Source organism: Spermophilus citellus (genome assembly GCF_964194105.1).
Source record: "Spermophilus citellus genome assembly, chromosome: 2".
In the NCBI taxonomy this organism is placed as follows: Eukaryota; Metazoa; Chordata; class Mammalia; order Rodentia; family Sciuridae; genus Spermophilus; species Spermophilus citellus.
The window spans coordinates 4,243,545-4,260,721 of NC_138183.1; the positions used below are offsets into that span (position 1 = coordinate 4,243,545).

The following is a 17,177-nucleotide window of genomic DNA, read 5'->3' on the forward strand; positions in this document are numbered from 1 at the left end:
TTATGCGACTTGCCCAGCCATACAACTTCCAGTGGTAGGAGAAGGACTGGGCCGGCCACCTGACTCCAGCACAAGCCCTGCCTTCCCCACGGCCCACCACTCTTTCCCTGCCTTCAATGTGGCTCCCCGGGGGAGGACATGGTCGAGCCTTCTCGGCCTGGAGTTGAGCTTGATGAAAGCTTGCAGCAGTATGTCTGGGACTGTTGGCTGCTTCAGAAACCGAGCCGCAGACCGCCACTTCCCTGCTGCCAAGAACTGTTCACGCTGTTTCTCAGGCGCAGGCACGAACCCTGGGGCCTGGCTAAAGTGACATTGAGAGCCTGGCAGCACCGAAAGCCTCCAGCGAGCAGGACCTGAGGAACCAGGAGCTGAGGAACCAGGACCTTAGAAGGGAGGGAGTGGCCAGCAGCTGCGACCTGGACTGTGTAAATGTCCAGGAGTTCCACCTGGTCAGGTGTTCCGGGTGTGGATGTGCCACCAAGATGTGTGGTTGCTCTTGGCCTCCATTTCCACCCATCCCAGGGCTGCTACAGGCTCTGAGCTGCACCCGGTGGGGAGACGACAGGAGCCGCAGTGGTCAGTCTCCAACAAGCCTGTTCCTTCTGGCAATCACCGGGTCCATGACACTGGCTTCTATGCACACTGGGCTGTGGCCCTTGCAGGTGTCACTTGTTCCATGCAGAGCTGGGTTTTCCATGTTGCTCACACAGCTTGGGGCCTGGATGGCCCTTGCTCAGGTATTCGTGGTTCCATGACTCTGTAAACACCCTAATACTACTGTGCTTTTATAGACTTAAAAAGGAAAACAAAACACCAGCTGCAAGCTGTAGAAGTTGCAGGCCCCACACAATCTGGAGCAGGCTAGGTGTTACCAGGGTGTTTCATCTCCTGAAAGCCTCTGTCTTCTGAGGGCAGAACACACCGACCTCCAGCCTCTCCAACAGTGAATCCCACTGTGGCATCTGGAAGGTGCCATCGACAAATAAAAACAGAACCAAATTTAACTGAGGTTACCACCACCCAGCAAACCTCATTTATTGATTTCTGTTGCCAATCAACTCTATTAATTCTATTGAGTGTGTGGGGGTAGCTTGTCAGTCCTGCAGGGCAGTTGTTGTCCCTGCCTTCTAGAACAGCTTTAAAATGCTGAGCTAAAGCAGAGGACGTCCACTCAGCAAACAGGGTTCCTGTGGGATCTGCTGAGGGGCTTTTGGCAGAGTGGCCCGCCCGATATGACTGCTCACTAAAGGTAGCTGTTCAGGAGCTTTGTTTGGGTGTTTGCTGTCCAAAATCCAGAGCACCCTCACCAGCAGCCAGACTTAAGGCTGAGACAGGTTTCCCTGGATGTGGGAGATGAGGCCTCGAGGACCAACCACCTCAAGCCCAGTATGTTGTCAACCACCCCCCAAACAGCGGCCTCCGGGTCTGGCGGGTTCACGGCCATGGTGAGACAACCAGCCACCAGAGGAGCTTGCCAGAGGAGCTTGGAGTCGGGAGGGCACTTGAGGTGGGCTTAGCAGGTGTTTTTGGAGCACCTGCTGCGTGCTAAGGGGTGGGGCTTAGGACACAGCACTCCCCAAACATTCCACGTCTGTGTCTTGGAAAAGGCAGCAGAGGGTCTGCTGTCTGACCCCACACTCCTCCGGCATCCCTCTTCCTGGAGCAGGCCGTCAATCCAAGGAGGGGCTTCCCTGCTCCTGCCCCAGGCCCTGAGACCCTCACTGGAGAGGCGCCTCCCTCCCACCTCTGGGAGTGTGAGCACACAGGCCTGGCTGCCCCCGCCCCCCTTCTTACCATCCCTCCTACGCCCTGTCCACTCCTGTCCGCACGACTGTCCACCTCCACAGTGTGAAACGCGGGGTTAACTGTTTCTTGTCTGCGTTTCCTAGTGGAAGCTCTGGTATTAGGTGCTACTTCATTTTGGACACTTTTCCCTTGTTAATCTGCCTTTAGTTACAGGAGCCTCGACCTTGACCCAAGGATGGCCAGGAGGATCCCACTTAGGCTCAGCGCAGCGGGCCCTCATGCACTCTGGCTCCTTTGTGTGCCCGGTGTGGAAACTCAGGCCTCTCAGAAGTGGTGGTTCACTCCAAGTCACGCGCCCGGAGCTGAGTTGTGGCGTCACCCTCATTAGCTGCTCAAGGGCCTCTGTTTTCGCAGGAGGGGTGCTGGCTACAAGGTGGGCCTGCAGAGGCTCCAGTTTCTGTGTCTTTGCCCACATTCTGAGTGCAGTGAAATAGTTGCTAATTAAAATGCGTGGCACTCATAGGGGCTGTAAAGCAGTTTGTAACGGTAATGCTCCCTCTGAAACCAGCCATTACCATCCCACGTTGACTCTTTGTTCGGCCATTAACAATAAACCAGCCGTGGGTTGCTTTTCAAACACCATTAAGCTTATAACGCCGAGCTCTGTAATGAGTGCTGGGCTGTGGAGAAGAGCCACAGAGGACTTGTGCCCATCCTGAGGGTCACAGGATCCCTGGGGAGACTCTTCTAATTCTCAGTTTGGCCCTGGAGGGTAGGCAGTAGCTCTGACCCCTGAGTGTCCCCCTAATCTGCAGGCGGGGACCTCACCTTCAAGGAAAGTCACACCCTGGGGACAGATACACCTCTCTCTGAGCCTCAGTTTCCCCCTGAGGTCACAGGATACCTACCTGATGAGGTTCGTGGAGAACCAAGTGCAGGGACTCGGGGTCCCTCTGCACGGAGCTAGCAGCCCCACGGGTGTTGGCTGTGAGACCCCAGAGGAGCTGTGTTCTTCATGAAACCTACAAAGCACAGCGATTCTGCTTTGGCCATCATTGGTCTGGATCTACTGCAGAAGAGGCATCTGTGTTCTCCAGAAGTTGGAATTTTGGGATATTTAAAGGAACAAGGTATAGTCTTTGAGTATTTTCAAATGTGTAGAACACCACAAATTAACCACCACAATGCTTTTCTTGGTGAAAATCTCACTGAGCTGACTTCCTGCCGGTTGCTAACAGCTCCTGTCAGTAGCAATCAGTGGTGTTTTTATGTGGGGACCTCAGCTCCAACTTCCTTTGCAGGCCTGGGAAATGGGGTAAGGACAGCCCCTCCAGGCTCCTGGGAAGTGGGTAGGTGAGGTGCTTGGTGTGGGGCACACGGAGGCCTCGGCATGGCCTGTTCCTTAATTTGTAACAAAATTCCTGACGTTTAATTCCTGCGTTCTTTTTCTGGGTGCTTAACCACTGAGCCATGTCCCCAGCCCTTTTTATTTTTCATTTGGAGACAGGATCTTGCTGAGTTGCTTAGGACCTTCCTAAATTGCTGAAGCTGGCTTTGAACTCACGAGCCTCTGGGATTACAGGTGTGTGCCATCATCATGCCCCGCAATAACTGTGTTCTTTGAAGCACCTTCTGAAGTGCACTTCTTTTTCTACTTTGTTTGCCTATATTTACGGGTAGCCCAGGGTGCACTTCTGCCTAGGCCGGCTGGATTATGTTCAACCTGACTTTTCGGAGGTGTGAAGTGGTGCGGGAGTTTGGTGGGAAGGGTCCTCCCGTGGGAGTCGGGACAGCTGGTTTCTCACCCCAGTTCAGAGGTGCACAGGGCCAGGGGACTAGCGTTCTGGCCTGTGTCTTACACCCCAGGATGACATGCAAGGTGAACTGGATGGTCATCCAGAGCCGGTCCAGATCCGAATCTGTGCGGCAGGACACCATCTGACCCCCGTGCCCCGCCCACCCTCCACCACCAACACACAGCGCCAGCCACAGCCAGACCTTCCTCCCCTCCCCTCCCCGACAATCCGCCCAGGAGGGAGGCTGTGTTACCTTTTGCTTTTTCTCCAGTTTAATGGCTTTCTGGGTGGCCTTTTGCTCCTGCACCCACAGCTGCTGGTACCGGTGCTGCAGCAGATCAAAGAAGGGTGTAGAAGGCCTAGGGGGGAAGTCCAGACAGGGACTGAGCCTGGGAAGAGGCCCCACCCTCTTCCCCCATCACACTGGGCCTCACTGTCACTGTCACAGGCTGCAGAGCAAAGGGGTCCTCAGGCTGCACGGGGTCTCTCGGTACTTGAAATCCCTGAGGATTTGCCAGGAAGGCCCTTGCCAAGCCTCTCCTCCACCAGCCCTAGGCAGGCCTCTCTGGAGCCCCCTTCCTCTAGGCCTGCTCAGGCCACTTGTGATCTGGAACCCTGCTGAGTTGATCCCTCCACCCTGACCATCTGATTTCCCTGGAGAGCTGACGTCTGACCTCGACCTCCCTGTCCAGGGACCCTGTGAAGCCGGCTCAGCAAGACCTCCCCTTGACGTCTCCTTTTCCTCATTCTCACCCACTGACCCTCCTCACTGGCAGTCTGCCACCTGCGCTGTATTTGGAGTCGAGCTCAGTTCCGCCCAGGAATCTCCCCTCTGCACCAAGCACTGGATCAAACCCGCCTTCACCACTCTTGGCTGGTGTCTGGCTCTGATTTTCTTGGACTGATTTCCAGCCAGGAAGCACTGGTCCTGTGCTGGGCATTTTGTGTGGCCCCTTCCCAACACTGCAACACACTTGTGCCCATCCTGGGGACAAAGGGGAGGGTGAGGTCCCAGAACACAGGGGGTGGTACTGCAAGTCGCCTGCCCAGCTGCCAGGCTTGGTGGCAACAGGCTTCATGTCCTCAGGGGGGAAACTAACTGCCAATCTCTACGCAGATGGAGAGACTGAACCCACAACCAGAATCCCACCCTCACTCCAAAGCAACCTGCCCAGGAAGCAAGGCCATCTCCTACAGTGACCAACCTGGGGACCAGCCGGTCACCTCCAGCAGCCCCCCAGGGAGCCAGCTGTGGTGCTGTAGGAGGTGAGCCTGCTCTGTGCAACAGAAGTGCTAACAGTACCCCCTACCAATCACCCCATATGCCAGGACCTGACTACCAACCGCCAGCTTCCCTGGTCTCGTCCCTGCTTTGAATTTAGGGTCAGTCAGAGAAAGCTAAATATGTACCTTAATAAATTACATGGGATGCCACGTACATATTAACATATGTAGCGTATGTACTACTGTACATATAATGTTATATATATATGATTTATAATGCTTATAATTCTATGCTTACACATTACATGATGACTACACATTATATGTACGATGCATATATAAATATGACACATGTGTATATTTTTATTTTCAAAAGGAAAAAAATGAAAGATAAACCAAATTTTACTATCAAAATGTGGGGTGAGGGAGAAGAAAGCTGGAGCTCTAAATAGACCGCAATGGATCTTACTTTGGAGCATGGAAAACGTGCTTTATAAAGAAAATAGTTGTGACAAAATAAAGTGAAGATGAAAGATCAGCACCTGCTTTAAATGACAGCAGGAAGCAATGGACCTGTTTGTCAGAATCATTTCAAGCAGTTTCAGAAGAGATTCGGGCAGAATCTGTCTCACGTGGGACCCTGGGGACGAGGAGAACCCAGGGAAGGCCAAAGCTGCTCTCATTGCTGATGATGTTATTCTGAAACCGTCACGTTTACATGGAAGGACAAAGCAGATTAGTAATTGTACAAATGCCATTAGAAAGCAAGGTTTCTCAGTATTAGAGAAAAGAAGTACAAGTATAAAGTCAGAGAGGTGAGAAGAACTCATCAGTCTTCCTCCTCTGCCCACTGAGAGAGAGGTCTAGAAGTCCCAGCCCAACAGCCTGGGCCTGGCCCTGCTCTCCCTGCCAAGGAGCAGGCCCGGCTGGGAAGCACCGGCGGGGAGGCCCTGAGGCCATCCGAGGACACAGCAATAGATCTCAAGGGCCAGATGGATGGGCCCAGAGGTGGGGCAGGCTGCCTGGGGATGCTACGCCATGGAGCCGTTTACCTGAGGACAGGGAGAAGCGTCCCCTGTCTTTCCTGGGCAGACCGCATAGCAGGGAACAACGGGGAATGCGGGGAGTTCTGTGCAGCAGAGCCAGGCTCCTGCCCACAGGGGGAATGGCTGAATTGGTGGGAAGTCACAGTTAGCTTCTCCTGGTGAAATGGTCACCGGCTATGGATAGGAACTGAGCTGCAGTGAGCAGGAGCAAGCCCCGTGCCCTGGTCCTCGTGCATCTTGGGGTGACTGTTGATGACAACGTATCCACTTCCCAAGGCTGGAGGAAGGGCTTGGAAGTTTTCACCATAAAGAAACGATGAATGTTTGGGGAGACAGAAATTTTGAGCCTGATCTGAACACACATGTATGAGGACATGACGTGGTGCCACTGGTATGTATGAGTCTTACATTTTCATGTCTCAGTCAAAAAAATGTTTTCAAGATATCTAGCAGCAGGGGTGGTGGCGCACACCTGTGATCCCAGTGGACCTGGAGGCTGAGGCAGGAGGATCACAAGTTCAAAGCCAGTTTCAGCAACTTAGTGAGACCCTGTCTCAAAATAAAATGGAAAAGCCTGGAGGGGCTGGAGTTGCGGCTCCGTGGTGTGGCACTTGCCTGGCATGTGTGAGGCCCTGAGTTCCATCCTCAGCACCGCATATACATAAATACAATAAAAATCCATTGACAACTAATAAAAAGTATTAAAAAGAAAAAAAAGGGCCAGAGACCTAGTCCAGTGGTGGTTAAGTGCCCCTGGGTTCAATCCCTGGTATCAAAAAAATAAAAAAGATACCTAGTGATCCTTAGATTAGGTTGGAAGAGACAAGAGCAATAAAACATTTTATGACTCTAAGAGAATAATAATAAAAGAAATAGTGGGTCTAGCTAATGTCCCGCTGGTCATTAAAATGACCAGTGGGAGGAAGGCTGATGGAGATGTCACATGGATGGTCAGTTGAACAGGACCACCAGCGTCATCATCATTTTTTTTTTATTGTGACACATTATACAAGACAAAAATCCCCCAAGGGACAGAGCTAACTGACGGGGCCCAGCAGAGGTTGTGCTGGAAGCGACCCCTGGGTGGCCTGGCCTGCTCCATGCCTGACTGGCCCCTCCCCATGCTCGGGTGTGTGGCGCCAGGGACAGATGCAGAGCTGGAGGGGACCCTCGGTACCCACCCCGCTTGCCCGCCCGCTGTGCCTTGGTAAGGTCTCCCCGACGTGAGGGTCTTCTTGGGCCTGGGCCAAGCTGGATCTGAGCAGAGGCTCAGAAACCTTGAAAAGCTGGGCTCCCCCCCACCCAGCAGCCTGTGAGCATCTACAAACAGCGGCTCTTTGTTTTCTGGCTCCTTTACCCCTGTGGTGACTTTTATTACTTAATTATTACACACCCCATGCTTCTGCGCGGCCTAATTTATAGCTGTGCTTTCTAATGACACTGGAGCGTGATCTCAAAAGATCCACCCCCAGAGGCCGTTCAGCCGAGGAGCTGTCTTCCCGCAACCCGGCTGCATCCGTCACCGGGCCGGCCCTGGCAGCCTCCGCAGCTCGCTGACCGCCCTTGTGTCCTCTCCGGCCAGGGGCTCTTATTACTGTGAATGGGTTGGGAGGAGCTGGAGATGCTGTGAGTCACGATGGCCATGGCCGGGCCTTTCGCGGCTCTAGGATAAGCAGGCGCGGAGGCTGGCCTGACGCAGGGAACCCAGACACAGCCACACTGAGACACCCTCAGGGCTCGGTTCCACAGACCAGACCCAGAGGCACCGCAGGACCCAGCCACCCCTCTGACCCCGTCCCCAGGCCCTTCCCCCTGCCCTAGGCCCCCCCTTGGCCTGGATCCTCTTCCTCCTGCTGGGCAGGTGCTTGGCTTCCCCTTTGCTTTCAGGACTCAGCTGACTTCAGGGATCAGCTCCTCGGAGCTCGTCTCTCATTCAGCTCATCCTACAACTGGCCTCACCAAGTGCCCTCTGTGGACGCGTCTTGCTCCCACAGCGTTTTGTCTTGGCCGTGGGATGCCAATGGCTTTATGTGGTGTGGACTCACCGTGCCCCTCTCCATAATCGTGTGTGTTGAAAAGAGTGGTTCAAATGAGTTATAATGAATTAAAGGAAGCCAATGGCTTTTACAGTTCAATCAAGGAATGATGGTCTTTTTAACAAATGGGGCTGGAGCATTGGGCATCTTACATTAGAAAAAAACAATTTTTTTTTTTTTAAAAAAGGGTGCCGTGGCCACGCCTGTAATCCCAGCGGCTCCGGAGGCTGAGACAGGAGGATTGTGAGCTCAAAGCCAGCCTCATCCATGGTGAGCTGCTAAGCAACTCAGTGAGACCCTAAATAAAATACAAAATAGGGCTGGGATGTGGCTCAGTGGTCAAGTGCCTCTGAGTTCAATCCCCAGTATCCCCCACCGCCCCCAAAAAAGCCAAAGCAAAAAAGTTCATTAAGTCTCACACCTTATATGAGAATTAATTCAAAAGGATCCCAGGTTCAACTCTAAGATGTAAAACTGTACGACATTTACATGATCTTGCAGGACGAAGTCTTTGGGACCTAAAGCTAGGTGAAGAGTTTCTTAGACTTGATGCTAAAAATAGGACCCGTGGAAGAAAAGGGTGATAAATTCCTCAAAATGAAACGTGTGTGAGCAACCCCATAACGACGGGAGATGAGCTGCAGGCTGAGAGAGGCACTTGCCTACCACGAACCTGGCAAAGGACCCCCTCTGGGACTCCCAAAACTCAGCAGGAGATCCAGCTATAAAATGGGTGAAGCCCTGGGAGACCCCCGTGAGGACACGTGGATGGCAAAGGTGCGTGAGAATTTCGCACCAGCGCCTCTGGCCACGGGAGGAATGCAAATGAGATCATGATCACACGCCACCACGCGCCTGTTAGTGTGTGTAAAACACTGAGCAGTGCCCCCGCCCGCTGCTGACGGGGACCCAGAGAAACAACACCTCTCACGCACCACGGCCGAGGGTGTCGACAGCACGGCTTCTCTGGCCGAGAGTTCAGCAGTTTCCTTAAAAATGAATGTATACTGACCATACACCCAGCAGCTGTCCTTCTGGCCATTTATTTCAGAGAAATTCAAACTTAGGTCTAGACAGGGACATATAGTTACACATGTCATAGTAGCTTTATTTGTAGTGGATACAAACTGGAATAACCAAAATGTCCTTCAGCAAGTAAATGGTTAAACAGACTATGGTACGTCCATGCTGCAGAGCAGTACTCAGCAATGAAAAGGAACCAACTCCTGATGCATGAAATGGCTTGGCCAGATCTCTATGCCCTATGCTGAATGAAAAAGGCCAGTCTCGACGTGGCTTTCCATATGATTCCACACGTATTCATTCTTGGAATTTCCTGGGGAGCAGAAAATAGTAGGAAGCCGCCGATCTGGGGTAGGATGAGGGGATCTTTGTGGTGATAGAAGAGAGGTATATTTTGGTGGTGTCATGTGAACCTCTACCTGTGACAGGAGTGCTCAGAGCGTGTGAGATGCTCAAGTCCCGGTGCTGCCCGCACCAGGTGTGGTTTCCGTATGGCACCACGGGTAGGCAAAGCTGTCATCAGGGGAGTAGGGAGGAGCATCTGGGGTCTCTGCTGTTTTTACAGCTTCCTCTGAATTTACAATTATTTCAAAGTAATGTTGTAAAGGCAAGAAGATATTTTTTAATAAAACTAGAGGAAAGACTGAAATAGCTTTCTCCTCTATAGAAAAATATTTAAAATTTCAATCACACAAAAAGTACTCAAAGAGTATGGACTTAAAGAAACCCAAGGGAAACAATCGATGCATGTATTAGGCATCTAATTTTTTTTTAAAAAAAGAATATATTTTCTGGATGTTTGTGGTTGGGTGTTTGTCAGCTTGTTCAAGTTTGTAATTCGTTCTGATTTCTTTTCCTATTACCATTAAGCATCCAGTTTGGGGCTTTAATCCGCATTCGTGATAGTGAAGTTTTTTTTTCTTTCTTCCTTAAAGCCTCTCTCAAACTTGAATAAACACCAGAACTATGACAACCGGAGCTGATCCCGAGTGCAGGCAAGATGGTTTTTAGATTAGAAGAGATTGGTACATGCAACTGTGCACCCATAAATGTGCAAACCAAGACAAGATCACTGATTTCTTCTAGGAAACTCCACACGGTCCACGTTGGCTGAAGGAGGTCTGCAAGACTTGAATAGTGCCACCGGAATCAGTACCAGCCACAGTCTACACATGCCTTCTCCCAACCAAGGAGAAAGTCACCAGAACTTTCCAGAACTTCTCAAATATCAGCTTCCCAAACCATTTTGTGATCACACACCAAAACAGGGAGTGCACACTCTCGGTCAGTCTCTCAGAGCACAAATGAAGGCGACTAAGTAAAATACCATAAAGTCAAACGGGCCATGCGCTAGCAGCATAGGAGCCCAGGGTGAAGCCCTCCGCCACCTGGAGTCTGGGACCTGGACAGGGAGGGACGGACACAGCTCACTCCCTGCCCTGCCCGGGAGCAGCCAGCCTGGGGAGCAGGCAGTTGAGATTACTTCACCAGGGCACCAAGACCAGCTTTTGTAACTAGAAGTGACCAGAAAAGCCTGGGAGATTTCACACAAGGGACGCAGAAAGTCGGCCCTGGGAGCAAGTTTGGACAGGCCGTGTGGGCAGGGCTCAGGTGAACCCGGATCCCTGGGCACCCCATCTGTCCACCACGCTGGTCACGGGTGTAAGCCTGTGGTCTTCGTGGTGAAGTCATACGCAGCTGTATTCATGAAGACCCAGAAAGATGCACAAGACAAAGGTCAAGGGTGAGAAAACAGGAGTAGAAAGAGACGCACACCCGGCGAGTGCAGGCAGGGGGCCAGCAGGTGGGAGGCCCTGGGAGGCAAGAGCTGCCGGGAGTCGGGGCAGGGCAGGCAGGGCCTTGTCCACTTAGAGGCTGTTTGACTCCTTCACAGTAAACAAAGGTCAGAGATTCCCAGTCTAAGGGTCCATGCGACGTGCCGAGGCCACACAGCCAGTGTGGAGAGCTCAGACCGCGTCCCCGACGCCCTGCCAAGGCCCACACCTACCCCACCTGCCACACCTAGACCCCTACTGCCCTTGGATCTGAGCTCCCAGCAGGCAGTTTGGGCAGCAAGTGCCCCACGGGGTGCAGCAGAGAGGGACCCCGCCGTCCAGGGTCCATGGGATGGTCCTTGGTACAGCCGGGCCCTGCTCAGGAGAAGCTGGGCACTGTGAGCATCTTCCACCTACTTGACCCGACCAAGCTGCGTCTTTAGAAGCTGGTTTTCCTGTTTTCTTTTGTTTTTTCCAGTGAGTTTCTTACAATGTGTTCAGTTGGTTTTTGAAAAATAAATATGGTTCTTTGTTGTCGAGAAATGCACTTTTTCCCATCTCCTAAATGAATGATTTTGCCACGGGGTGAGGGCCCCTGTGGTAACAATTATAGACATCCTTCCTGCACCTTGCTCTAGAGGAGCTAGAGGGGTCCACACAGAAGAGCTTAATTATTTATCTTCACTAAATGAGCATGGGAAAGAAAGGTGGGAGTGAGAAAGCTGAAGCCCAGAGAGGTCAAATGGCTTGCCCAGGGTCACACAGCACACTCAAGTAGCAAAGCCTGGACCAGCCCTCCAGCTTCAGGTCTTCAACTCAGAGAATCCAAATCAAAGTTTGAAAAAGGCAGGCAGTTAAGGCTGAAGGAGATCGCCCAGGAGCCAGCTGCAGACAGAGGCGGGTGAGTGGCGGGGGGGTTGGCCGTTTTCATGAAGGAGCCCGGACTTTCCCAGGCTCCATCCTCTAACCCTAGACCCTGGAATAGCCCCATCTTCTACCCCCACGGCCTTTGACCCCCTCCCACAGGTGCTGAGACTTTTTTAAAAATGCAGATCTAGGGCTGGGCCTGTGGCTCAGTGGAAAAGCCCTTGCCTGGCATGTGTGACGCCCTGGGCACTGGGTTGGATTCTCAGCACCACATGTAAGTAAATAAAACAAAGGTCCATTGACAACTAAAAAATATATATTAAAAAAAAATGCGAACCTACCCCCTCTGTCTCTCAGCCCCCGTGGCCCTGCGGGACGGACAGCTCTGTTTTCTAAGACCTGGAGCCAGCCCTCTCCCACTCCTCCCAGAGGCCCCCGTCCCCCCAGGTCTTCTTGGTGTCCCTGGCCCCTCCTCTCCTTTGCCTGGCAGGGCCCTCCCCTGGGGCCTCCCTCAGCCCTGCACACGCCCAGGTGAGTGTGAAGTGAGCCACGGCACTGGCTCTTGTCCACCTGGACCCAAGGCTCTCAGGACCGGGTGTGCCCTGTGACCCTCCAGCCCAGGACACAGTCCACACTTCGCAGATGAGCAGAGTGGCCCCAGAGCCTTCGGAGCTTATCCTGAGGACAGCTGACCCCTTCTACTGCATCACCCAGAAGGGGTCTTGGGAAGACATGAGCTTGTCCTCGGGGAACTGGTGATGGGACAGGGCCCCGATGTCCCCTGCACAGGTGCGCACCAGGCAGCATGGTGGCTGGGGTTCCTTCCTGTCTGTGCAGGAGGACGCTCAGCCATGGAGTCAGCGGAGCAGAGCAGGTCCTGGGGCCTCCTTGCCAAGGGGAAGCAGGGCACCCCCGCCCCAGGACAGAGGGCCTGCCAGGGCAGGAGACCCAGTGAAGTGGCTGGCCCCTGAAGCCAAAGTTGGGGACAAGGAACTAGGGAAATCCCATCCAACTTCCATCTTTAAGACCATGTTAAAAGTAGATCAGCTTGTGGAGGAACTTCCACGTGATGGACGATGGTCCTGAGCACTGGGCCCTGGGCCGGGTGCAGGGTTGAGGGCCCCCTGAGGCCCTCCCGCAGCTGGAGGGTGTGTGGCCACCCAGACCGTCCAGGCTCCTCCCCCCCCCCCCAGGAGGCCTGCACTGGGAGGGGCAGAAGGAAGGGGCCAGGTCCTGGGGAGCCGGGCAGGGGCGGGACGAGCCGCACCGGGGATGGAAATGTGCCGTCTCCACCGACACCAAGGTGCACATCCCGACCCGTCCCAGGGTGTGTGGGTCATTTTATTGTCGAAACTACACCTCAGTAAGGTGGTTCTGAAAGGAAAACGACAGTGACCAGACTGAGCAGGATGGCGGAGTCAGGAAGGTCCACGGGACAGCACTAGGGAGCCGAGGGCGGTTTCTGAGGGAGGGCAGCCGAGGGGCGCAAGGACAGCCAGCTCTAGAGGAGCTGGAGTGAGGGTGGGCGGGCTGGGGTGAGAGGAGGTGGGCAGGCCTTGAGGGTCCGGGGTCTTTCAGGGGGAGGAAAGGGACCGTAGAAGGTGAAGGAGATCTCTCACCGCTCCAGCCGACCCTGCCTGCCTACCCTGGAGCTTCCACAGGCCCCGGTCGGGTCTGCCCTAGCCTCGGGCTGCTTCCTCAGTCCTCCGCACCCTGAGACTGAGGCGGACCCCGTTCCACAGACGCGCCCTGCTCAAAACCACACGGCGGGCCGGAGAGGCCCTCCTGGGAGGCTCCAGCCCCGGCCCCTGCAGTGACAGGGTGACGGAGTGCAGGTGGGCTACTTCACAAAGGTGTGTCCTCTGGGCCCTGGGGGGGCTCTGGGGGTGAGCAGAAGGAGGCTAAGGGAAGTGGAATTAGGGAACTCCAAAGGAGGGAGGGGAAATGAGTGGGTGAGTCTGGAGCCAGGTACCCCCCCCCCCGCAGAGCAGTTCCTCAGGACCAGGAAGGGGGGCACCCTGCCCACTGCCGGATGGGAAATGGAGGCTCAGGAATCAGTGTCCCAGGGTCTGCTCCTACCTGTAGAGTAGCCAGGCTGCAGGGCTGGGACCCCATCTGGGTCCAGGTCCCTCTGACCCTGAAGCCCTTTGCTCCTGACCACAAAGCCAGCCTGTTGGGCCCGTGTCTTCTGGGGGCAGGGGGCGGTGGGGGGGGGGGGCTGGCTTCTCCATCACTCCTGCTCTGTGCCCAGGGAGTGGAGCTAAACCAGGCATTTCTGCAAATCCGCTCCCTGGACTTCTCCAGCCCTGTTTCCTCCCCGGGAAAGAGCCCACTCTCCTGTCCACCCCAGGGGTCTCAGGCCCACAGGCTGCCAGGGCTCATCCAGCCTCAGAGCTGGGCTGTGGGCAGGCCTGGGCCTCCGAGCGGAGCTCAGCAGCACCGCAGGGCCCCAGCCGGGAGCTCCAACAGATCATTTGCTGATAACCTGGAAGGAACCCCTCAGAAAAGTTCCTCACCACCCGACACCCCTGCTCGCCACAAAACCGTGTCAAAATTAAGTCTAATAGAGCGGAAAACGGGACTGAAATGAAATGCAGTCAGCGCTACTCAGGGGCAGGCCTTGGAGAAACTTCAGATTAGTTCACTCAGACCCGTCCGCGCAGCCGCAGCCGGCGATTGATACCCCAGACCAGGGGTTGATCTCCAATGAAGGCACGGGGGACAGGGACGTGCGAGGGAGTGGAAATTATCATTTGCAAACATTAGCCTGACACGGCGGGCGGCTGAGGCTGACAGCTCTGATTTGGCGCGCTCCTGCCAGGAGGGCCCTGTGGATTAGAGGCCCTTTCATGGCAGCTCATCTTCATCTTCGCGGCTCATTAAAACTTTGTGGAGCTGGAGAACTTGGCGGGAGCCAGGTGGAGGCTCCTTCTGAGGGACTCAGGTACACATTTGTTGAAAGGTGTTTCAGAAGGGAGGCTCGGGTCTGACAAACCGGATTTCAGTGCGGCTCCCGGTTCGCAGCGGGCTGAAATAATTGGTCATCAGTGACTACTAATTCGGTTTAGTAGCCAGAGGCGATTTTTTTCTTCCTGGAAAATCAATGACAGCGCAGAGGTCTGCGAACGCGCTTCCGCTCCAGACGGGTCCTTCTTTGGCTCTCCACCGCGTCTTCCAGTGGAGACAGCTATTTTGCTAAAATGAAATTAAAATCCATCTCTAATATGCCAGCGGTCTGCAGCTGCCTGGGGCTGGGGGGGCGCCGGCGCGGGCGTCCACACAGCCTCGAGGGGACGAAGGGGTGGACGGTGGCCTCCGAGACGGGCCATCTCCTCAGATCAGAATAGGCCTTGACGTGGACCCTCTGCTTTTGGAAGAGGGAGGAGACGGGTGGACTGGGCTTCTCTCAGATCAGAGGTTCTGACCCAAACCCAACCCACCATGGCCAGCCCTCTGAGGGCTCCTTGTCCACCTGGGGGCGTCCCCAGCAGGGGTGGGTCCCTCAGACCGCCCTCATGCTCCTGGACATGGGAGAGCAGCCAGCTCAGGCCTGGGGGCACCTTCTGTTTTGCACAGGACCGGAGGCCCCAGGGTGTGTGCCTGGGTCTGACTGTCCAGTGACCACCAGGGCCATCTTGAGTGCTGGGCTCCTGCCTGCAGCCGGCAGCCCGATTCCCAAAAAGCGATTCCAACCAGCGTTGCCGGCAAGGTACCAAGGCTACGGCTCCATCAGTCCCCTGCAGTGGTGGAATAACACAGGGATCCTGTGTCCCCATGGTGACAGGACCAGGATGCTGACTGACACTCATGCTGGGGCCAGGTGGCTTCGTCCTTACAAGAAAGCTACTAGAGAGAAACTATTAGGTCACCCACATTCCATTTACAAAGAAGTTTTACCTGAGTGACAACTCACCCTGTCACCACTGGGCAGTGGCTGCGCTGGTCGAGGACCACAGACCCTCGGCCTTGTGTGGCCCACAGCAGGCTTAGTTCTGCCTATAGCATTTCAAAAACTGTGAAATCACCCATTTTTTTAAAACAGGAAGACTTCACACAAAAATCCATACGGCTGGCTTTCTCCTAATGAGGTGTGGGACTATCTGGCAACTTGGGCTCCCATGCCCACCTATCGGCAAGGGGCTGAGCGGGGCTGAGTGGTGTGTGCTGCAGTCCCAGCCCGACTGGAGGAGGAGTGGGGGACTGTGAATCCCAGCCCAGCCTGGGCACAACACACCCTGCCTCTTATTAAAAAACAAACAAACAAACAAAAAAACAATTCTGGCACCTTATCTCAAGCCCGGCACAGGGTTGATTGGCCCAGTCCCCCTCTCCCTGTTGTCCTGCCCAGGGTCAGTTTTCCCTCTGTACTGCAGGCTTGGGAAGCTGCAACCCTGGCTCTCAGCTCTATGTCTGTTTCTTTTCTCTCTCTCTCTCTTTTTTTTCTTTGTGGTGCTGGGGTCCGAACCCAGTGATGCTCTACCACTGAGCTACATCTCACTCCTATGTTAAGAATTTTTTTTTTTGAGACAGGACCTCATGAAGTTGCTTAGGGCCTTGCTAAATTGCTGAGGCTGGACTCAAACTTGTGATCCTCCATCCTCGGCCTCCCAAATCTCTGACATGACAGCCGTGTGCTGCCACAACTGGCTTAGTTCATTTTTAGATGAAAAAAAGGAGCCCACAAGGACAGGAACACCCAGGGCATTCCTTCTGCAGCCCTGGAGAGGAGAGCTGACCCTCAGATCCTGCAGCCCCAGAGGTGGAAGAGGCCAGCCTCTCCCGGGTCGCCTTTCCCCCACTCCTGATGTCCACCTGTGATGTTCAGCCTCAAGAGTAAGCATCACCCGGGATCTCATGGAAAGTGGAGGTGCCTTTGCCCCTCTGCTGGCCACTGCAACCCCCCGGGCTCTGTATGTTAACAAGGGAGCCCCACACACCAACCCTCCCTGGTCCTGGCATAGATGTCCCTGGCACCCTTGGAGGGTGGCACCTCCGAGAATTCCCCCTGCAGAGGACTCGGCCTGAGAGCCAGCAGCATGTCTGTCCCCTGAAGGAAACTGGGGTGGACAGGCTGGTTGGCTCTGCCTTGGGGGGCTGCTGGAGTCCCTTGTCCACCCTGTCCCCTGGCCACCTTTCCTGGGTTGCCCTGCTCTGCCAAGTCCTGGCTTTGTGGGGCAGGGGAGGAAGGGGTGGTACGTGGGCAGCCGCCCTCCCTGGCAGGGCTCTGAGAGCTAATCAGCAAGAGGACCTCTGGGCCTGTGGATCCACATAGAAGCTGATGATGGGCGGGGAGCTGGGCTGGCAGCAGTCCTGACTCCTAAATCTGTGTAAGAGGTCATTTGTTATCTGTTAACAGTTTTGAAGAGGGTGAATTCAATTAGCAGTTCCCACGCGGGGCCCTGCAGCAGGGCAGCAAAGGACGGGGACTGCTGGATGAGCCCGAAGGGGAGATGGCTGGGACGTAGCCTCTGGACCGCAATCCACTGTGCCTGGGGCCAGGTGAGAACCAGGTGGGCATCTCTACAGGGAAGTAGTGACAGGGACGGAAAGAGCAGTGGACTTGAGTTAGGGGACTGGATTGTGAGCAGTGTGCCTTGGTTTCCATTGTCCAAGATGACCATGAACATCTCTGATTGTGTGCCCAGGTGGACAGACGAGAGCATC

The 17,177-nt window shown here is 54.5% G+C and overlaps 1 protein-coding gene across 2 annotated transcripts in view; it reads right to left on the reverse strand.

Annotated features, from left to right (window-relative positions):
* The window catches only part of CFAP77 (cilia and flagella associated protein 77), a gene marked incomplete at its 5' end in the record, with an annotated part of 122,095 nt that overhangs the window by 25,327 nt on the left and 79,591 nt on the right, over positions 1–17,177 (reverse strand). For both annotated transcript variants that reach the window (XM_081278718.1, XM_081278717.1), the window contains one exon: positions 3,796–3,901. In XM_081278718.1, the coding sequence (XP_081134844.1) occupies positions 3,796–3,901 (106 nt within the window). The remainder of the gene's footprint in view (positions 1–3,795; positions 3,902–17,177) is intronic.